At 39.3% G+C, this 8,274-nt stretch overlaps 1 protein-coding gene across 7 annotated transcripts in view; it reads right to left on the reverse strand.

The window, feature by feature from the left end:
• The window catches only part of PLEKHH2 (pleckstrin homology, MyTH4 and FERM domain containing H2), a 107,833-nt gene extending 100,127 nt beyond the window's left edge, over positions 1-7,706 (reverse strand). For all 7 annotated transcript variants that reach the window (XR_003434058.1, XR_003434057.1, XR_003434059.1 and 4 more), the window contains exons 1-2: positions 7,607-7,706; positions 722-851 (exon numbers count right to left, since the gene is read on the reverse strand). Coding sequence is in view for 4 of the 7 variants with exons in the window: in XM_027113251.1 (XP_026969052.1) it covers positions 722-844 (123 nt within the window). In the remaining 3 variants the exon portion in view is untranslated. The remainder of the gene's footprint in view (positions 1-721; positions 852-7,606) is intronic.
• Between the last annotated feature and the right edge of the window lie 568 nt (positions 7,707-8,274).

An 8,274-nucleotide genomic window follows, 5' to 3' on the forward strand; every position in this document is an offset into this window, starting at 1 on the left:
GATGAATGGATAAAGAAGATGTGGCACATATATACAATGGAATATTACTCAGCCATAAAAAGAAACGAAATTGAGTTATTTGTAGTGAGGTGGATGGACCTAGAGTCTGTCATACAGAGTGAAGTAAGTCAGAAAGAGAAAAACAAATACCATATGCTAACATATATATATGGAATCCTAAAAAAAAAAAAAAAAGGTACTGATGAACCTAGTTGCAGGGCAGCAATAAAGATGCAGACATAGAGAATGGGCTTGAGGACACGGGGTGGGAGGCGGAAGCTGGGGCCAAGTGAGAGTTGCATCAACATATATACACTACCAAATGTAAAATAGATAGCTAGTGGGAAGCAGCAGCATAGCACAGGGAGATCAGCTTGGTGCTCTGTGATGACCTAGAGGGGTGGCATAGGGAGGATGGGAGGGAGGCTCAAGAGGGAGGGGATATGGGTCATATGTATGTACATGGCTGATTCACTTTGATGTACAACAGAAACTAACAGTATTGTGAAGCAATTATACTTCAATAAAGATCTAAAAAAATAAAATAAAACTGGCAAAAGAATATGTCAAATATAGCTTCAGATTCCTGACAAAACGTTAAATTATATTCATTATTTTTAAAATGCTTTCCCTAGCCTAAAGTACTGAGATTATTTAATATAAATGAAATGGGCCCCAAATAGCTGACGTTTACTAACAAAGGTGAGGGAGAAAAGCTTACCTTCTCTGCTAAGAGCTCTCGTATCTTGCTCGCTTGAACTCTAAATTTCATGAGTTGGGACTCCAGGGCTATACATCGTTCTTTCCAATCTACTGGTCCTTCTGTCTCAGAAAGCTCTGCCATATTTATTCTAGGAAGGAAAGAAAGCATTCATATGGCATAATATCAGTTAGCATTCAGGATAATTCATTAAATCATTGAACACACATATTCTAGTCACCATCTAACGATATCTAGACGTAAGTTTTGAATTCTAAGATAAATTCCAGAACTGGTGATAGCTCATGGAAAGAACTTAGGGGAGACAAGAGGCCAGGGTTGGAGGCCCAACTGGGTTACATAAACTTTCTGTTTAACTTAATTAAACTTTCCGTGTCTCAGCTTATCCAATCTAGAAAAAAGGGGGAATGTGGCAATAACAAACCATTCGTCTCATGGGTAGGTTGTAAGGAACAAATTAAATACTGCTGTTCTTAACAATACCTTGGACAATATAACAGCACCACACAAACAGAGTACTGTCATTATTTTAGCTCTGCCCAACAGCTGAGGTAAGATTTTTTACATCTGTCGGTTCATAATTTTACCATGTTCTTAAACTTATAGAATTATTACAGTTTTGATTCAATTGGTAGCATCATAGAATAACCTAAAGAAACTTCATATCAGTGCTACAATTACGGCTTAGACTTATAATTATTACTTACCACCACCCTATATTTGTCCAGGTCCAGGCTGTCTTTCTTTTTTTTTTTTTTTCATCTTTATTGGAGTACAATTGCTTTACAATGGTGTGTTAGTTTCTGCTTTATAACAAAGTGAATCAGTTATACATATACATATGTCCCCATATCTCTTCCCTAAGGCTGTCTTTCAAACCAAAAATCCTTTGGCATATTTAACTGGGCAAAGTATTATGACCCTAGACGAGTTTAGATAATTTTTATTTGGTGTAAGAAGAGAAAACATATAAACATGAAATTTAGAATCACCTACATTAAGTAAGTCTGGATCAGTGTTTTCCAAGATGCTAACCTTCCTTTTGGAGGAGATTAATCCTAAGGAGAAGCACGGTTAAGGGGAAGCCAAGAGGCAGGGGAACTGGTTTTGAAATTCTAAAGTGCAAAAAACTATTGCTTGACTTTGGAAGCACAATTATTTTTAGCTCTGGGATTCATAAAAGTAGTTTTAAATGTCTGTTAATGTTTCATCAGACCATTTTCATAAATGGCTTGATAATGTATTTCTGAATTGCCTTTGCTATGAACTGACAAAATCTGCATTAGAAATGGCTCTTCAGGAGAAGCCAAGTCCTAATCATAGCATATATGTGACAGCAAACTCTCAGAACCCCAGGATAGAACTGCAGTAGAAGCGTATTATTCTGTTCTTCTGTTTTACAAAAACATGTCTCCCTCACAAATTAAGCAAGTTTATTTTCCCAATATTTAGTGTAATATAACCCCTTCTTAAATCTATACCAGTTTTTTAAATCTGCAAAAGATTATTTTCCTAGCATAAATATTGATTCGTGCTTAGATCAGCTTTCACATTAATACTTACATTATCACTCAATAATTTAGAAATAAATATAAGCAAAGTTATTCTACAAAGGCTACAACTTTATTAAGAGTTCCCCAACCATCTCAAAGCCTCCAGATGCTCCTAAATTCTAGCCATAATTTAAGGGAAACTTATTGTAGAGCTAAAAATTGTTCTCTTCATTTCTTCGTTTTCACAGAAGCCCCACCCCACTGTTTTATGAGTTTTTCCTAAGGATATTAGCCTTGTTAATGACCTTTTTTTCATTACCTCACATCAGCATTTTCTATTAATGATTTAGAAGTAAATAAGGTAGTTTGTCAGTCACAAACTTTTTCTCAATTCTACTGCTATTTCATTTCTTTCCTCATTAGCTTTAGAGTGGACAAGGAATAAAATACAGATGAAATATTAAAAATAAAAAGCAGTCCTGAAATGGACATCCTTAAGTCTTGAACCATTCATATCACTGCACAGAAATATAGGGACACTCCTCTATCTTAAGCAACAAGAAGAGTCTATTTCATGTTGGTTAATTTTTGAACTACATTTAAAATAACCTGTTTATGTTCTACTGTAAAATTTCTACAGTTTTAAAAATAACAAACATATTTTTCAACAAATGAAAATCAATGTAATGAAACATATGAACAGAATAAAAAACAAAAACCATATGATCATTTCAACAGACGCAGAAAAAAACATTCAACAAAATCTAACACCCTTTTATGATAAAAACATTCAACAAACTAGCAATAGGAATGAACTTCCTCAGCCTGATAAAGAGCATCCATGAAAGCCCACAGTTTATATCACACTTAATGGTAAATGACTGATCCGCCTAAGATCAGAAACAACATAAGGATGTCTGCTCTCGCCACTTCTATTCAATGTCATACTGGAGGGTCTGGCCAGTGCCAGAAAATAAAATAGAAAGCGCACAGATTGGAAAGGAAAAACTAAAACTATTTCTATTTTAAGATGTCATGGTCTTATTCATAGGAAATTCTAAGGAATCCATTAAAAAAAACTATTAGAACTATTTAAGTTCAGCAAAGTTTCAGGAAACCAGATCAATATACAAAAATCAATTGTTTTACTTTATACTTGCAAGGAAACTCCAGAAATGAAATCAAGAATATATTCCATTTACAATAGCATCAAAAAGAATTAAATACTTAGGAGTAAATTTAACAAAAGAAGTATAAGATTTGTACTCTGAAAACTACAAAACATCATTGATCAAGATGAAAAAAAATAATTACAAAACATCATTGAAAGAAATTAAAGAAGACCTAAATAAATGGAAGACATCGCACATTCATGGATTAAAAGACTTAATACTGTGAGGATGGCAACACTTGCAAATGGATATACACATTTAATACAATCCCTATCAAAATTCCAACTGCATTTTTTTGCAGAAACGGACAAGCTGATCCAATAATTCATATGGAAATTCAGGGAACCCAGAATAGCCAAAACAATCTTAAAAAGTTTTATGACTCACACACTCAATTTCAAAAATTACTACGAAGGTACAGTAATCAAGACTGTGTGGTACTGGCATAAAGATAGACATATATATAGATCAGTGGAATAAAATTACGAGTACAGAAATAAGGAAATAAGAAATAAGGATGGGGGGCAAAATAGGTGAAGGGGATCCAGTGGTACAAACCTCTTATATAATAAATAAGTCACAGGGATGTAATATACAGTATAAGGAATATGGTCAATGTACTAATTTTGTACGGGGACAGATGGTCACTAGACTTATCGTGGTGATCATTTCATAATGTATGCAAACATTAAATCATTATGTAGTATACCTGAAATTAACATAACATTGTACATCAACTATATTTCACTTAAAAATATCTGTAACAACCCTACTTCCAAATAAGATCACATTTTGAGATACTAGGGGTTAGGACTGCAATACATCCTTTTTGGTGGCGGGCGGGGGAGCTATTCAATCCATTAAAAAAAGTACATAAATAAAACCTCACATTTAGAGAGAACTGATTTTTGACAAGGTGAAATGAATAGTTTTTTTAAAATAAATGGTGCTAGACAACTAGATATCCACACGCAAAAGAATGAATTTGGACCCTGGCTGCATACCATACACAAAAATTAACCCCAAATGGATCAAAGACCTAGACGTAAGAGCCTAAGCTCTAAACTCATAGTAGATTAAATCGGCATAAGTCTTTGTGACCTTGAATAGACAATAGTTTCTTAGATATGACATCTAAAGCATAAGTAATCAAAGAAAAAATAGGTAAATTTAACCTAAAAAGAAAAACTTTTGTGCTTCAAAGGACACAATCAAGAAAGTGAAAAGATAACACACAGAATGGGAAGAAATATTAACCAATCACATTATCTGATAAGGGACATGTATCCAGATTACATAAAGGACTCTTACAACTCATCAATAAAAAATCCAGTTAAAAAGTAGGCAAAGGAGGGCTTCCCTGGTGGTGCAGTGGTTGGGAGTCCGCCTGCCAATGCAGGGGACGCGGGTTCGTGCCCCGGTCCGGGAAGATCCCACATGCCGCGGAGCGGCTAGGCCCGTGAGCCATGGCCGCTGGGCCTGCGCGACCGGAGCCTGTGCTCCGCAACGGGAGAGGCCACAACAGTGAGAGGCCCGCGTACCGCAAAAAAAAAAAAGTAGGCAAAGGATCTAAAGAGACATTTCTTTAAAGAAGATATACAAATGGACAATAAGCACAAGAAAAAATGCTCAACATCATTAGCTATAAGGGAAAATGAAAATCAAAACCACAATGACTTCCCACTGCATACTAAATAGGATGGTTATAATAAAAAAGACATGTAATAACAAGCGTTGGTGAGGACGCAGAGAAATCTGAACTCTTATGCACTGCTGTTGAGAATGTAAAAATAGTACAGCTGCTTTGGAAAGTAGTTTAACAGCTCCTCAAAAGTTTTAACATAAAGTTACCATATGACCCAGCAACTCCAATGTTAAGTATATACCCAAGAGAACAGCATACCTAAGTCCACACCAAAACTTGTACACAAATGTTAACAGCATTATTATTCAAACAGCCAAAAAGTGGAAACAAACCAAGTGTTCATCATCAGATGAATGGATAAACAAAATGTGGTATATCCACACAATGGAATCTTATTCAGCCACAAAAAAAGGAATAAAGCACTAATACATGCTACAACAATGGATGAACCTGGAAAACATTACCCTAAGTGCCTAGTGAAAGAAGCCAGACACAAAAGGCAACATACTGTATGATTCCATTTATATAAAACAGGCAAATCCCAAGAGACAGAAAGTAGCTTAGTGGTTGCCAACAACTGTGAAGAGAGGGCAATGGTGATCAACTACTAATGGGTTTGGGGTTTCTTTCTTAAGTGATGAAAATATTCTAGAATTAGTGCTGTTGGTTGCACAATCTTGTGAATATATCAAAACCCACTACACTGTACACTTTAAAAAGGTAACTTTCATTTGTGAATTATACCTTAATTATAAAGAGCATATATTTACAAATGAGTCAAGAAAAAGTAACAGTTTAAGTGGATGTATATTAATAATCTATTGTTTGTGGTTATCCCTGCTGAGAATTCCACCATTAACTCGAACAATTTAGAGTTAATTGTTAATCTCAAATATGACAAGTATCAGACATATATTTTACCAAGAGTACTGTGCTATGAAAATGACACATCAAATAAATTCTGTTAAACACACCTATTCATTTCTATAGTTATACTAATTACATATTTTTACAGTGAAGTAGCAAAACCTTAAGAACATTATTGGCATTTAATGTCTGCATTCCCAGTTACTAGAGTCATAATTTTAAAAATTCAAAACTACAGATTGGTTAGCTAATGGTCTATCCTGAGGTCTAGACACCTGATTTCCTCATTTCATTCTGTAATTTCAGTTAATATAAAGTAACTGCTGTGTTAATGCATCATCTTGAGTAAAGCTTCTAATTTTGAACAATATCCACCATCCTTTTCCATTACCACTGATTTTATAGAGCCTAATGATATAGCTTTGGGAGCTATACCACTTGCTAAATAAACAGCATTTCTACATTTTGAATTTGAAAGTAATCTAATTTTACTGCAGCCGACAGGAAAAAGTCTTGGTTTCCCAAATACCCCAATGACTTTGGGAAACATTTACTGACACGATTGTGGAATGAATACTCTTTTCTCTGAATCTTTGACTTCCTGTTTCTCTTCCAAATCCCTAAAGGGAAAGAAAAAGAATAGAAAGAGTTCATCTACTTAGGCTTCCCCTGATGAAGCCCAAGGTAGCCACTCATACTCTTTAATTCTCTCCTCTTAAGGGACAGCTTAACTTGGCCCGGTGAGAGAGAGAGAGAGACAGAGACAGAGACAGAGACAGAGAGACAGAGAGACAGACAGAGAGAGAGAGAGAGGTGTGTGTTTCTAAAGCAGAGAAGATGTCTTTCTTGACCACACTGAGGCTTGCCTTGTTTAAGCAACCTCCCGACCACCACCCAGCACCACTTGGGCAAAGCCTGCCCTTCAGTAGCACTGCTCAGAACCCGTGCTCCTCACTCCAGAGCTCCTCAGGAACACACACAGCTGTGTGGTCGAGGCTTGCGACTGGCATTTTCACAAAGAAAGCAGTGACCTGCAGGTAGCACAGCACTAGGACTTTTCCAGCGTTATTGTTTCAACCTCTCTTTCCACTGCGTTTCGCACGTCAAAAATTTTGGCTGAAATGTTCCATCTTTTAAAAAGTGGCCGAATAACTTGAGGGACAGCGCAGTTTCATGGTAGGTCACCTAAGGGCACTTTGACATTCTGGCAACTCAAGGTGTAGAAAATGGTTCTTTAAAGTTTTGAGAAGTTTCGCCCCCGAGATCAGAGTGGGGCTCCCAAGAAGCGGAGGCCGAGCCGCAGCATCCCTAACTGCGTGGGCCACTCAGCACGGGGACGCGCAGCAGCCTTGTGTGCCCCCCTGACTGCCCGCGCCGCGCCACAAACCCGGGCCCCGACTTTTCAAACAAAATGTCACGGGAGACCAGTGGGCTAGGAGCCGCCGGCCACCGCTCCCAGACGAGACCCCAGTCCTGCTAGCAGCAAGGGGAGCGACGTGGAGTGCGGAGGCTGCGGCGGGAGGCGCGGAGTTGAGTCCGGTGCCAGCCCGCTCCATCCCCGGGTCCCGGCCCTCCGGATCAGCCCGCCGCCCCCATCCTCCGCGCGACGCGCCCACCCGGGACGGCGCGCTCTAGAGGGGGCGGGGATCCCCGGGCACCGGAGTCTCTGGGGTCGCCCTTCGGCTCCCGGCCAGTCTCATCTGCCTACCTCTGCGCTGGCACCCGGGGGCAGCGCCCGTTGTCCTGGGTGCGTCTGGTGCGGGTTTCCTGGGGCTCTCAGCCTGCGCCCGCTTCACACCAAGCCCGGAGCGGGCGGGGGACAGGGTACCGCCTCCTCCCCGGACTGGCGGCCGTTGTAGCCAATCAGAGACCTCAGTCGATCTCCTGACGTCACCTGGGGGTGTGGGTGTTGACTACTCCTAGTCCCTATCCCAGGAGGGAGTTCTGTCCAGGAGTCTCTATCCCTGGCCTTTGGCACACTTAGAGCTCAGAGCCTGTTGTAGCGCTCACCTCCTTTCCATTCCCTCTGCCTCGACTCGGCATCCTCCTGTTTGGTCTCCCAGCCTGAAGTGTCTCCTCTTACCAGTCTATCCTTCAACCTCTCTCCAGGTTAACTGTCCTTAAGTGCGGTTTTGATGTACACCCTGACAAAGACCTTCATTGGCTTCCTTTTGCTTAAGTTACCAAGAACAGATCCCTTAGTGTAGCATTCATAGCTTCCAACCTACTTTTGTCAGGTTTATTATTTACAGCTGCCCTTCACACACCTGAGACTGTTGCTGTGCACTTCCCCACCCCAGGGAAGTCCATTTGGAACATTTACCTACTATTTCCTATGTCCACCTTTAAAAGTTCTAACTATCCTCTAAGACACAG

This window comes from Aethalodelphis obliquidens, unplaced genomic scaffold, assembly GCF_003676395.1.
Source record: "Aethalodelphis obliquidens isolate GAN/ISIS:26980383/991018 unplaced genomic scaffold, ASM367639v1 scaffold12, whole genome shotgun sequence".
Taxonomy (NCBI): domain Eukaryota; kingdom Metazoa; phylum Chordata; class Mammalia; order Artiodactyla; family Delphinidae; genus Aethalodelphis; species Aethalodelphis obliquidens.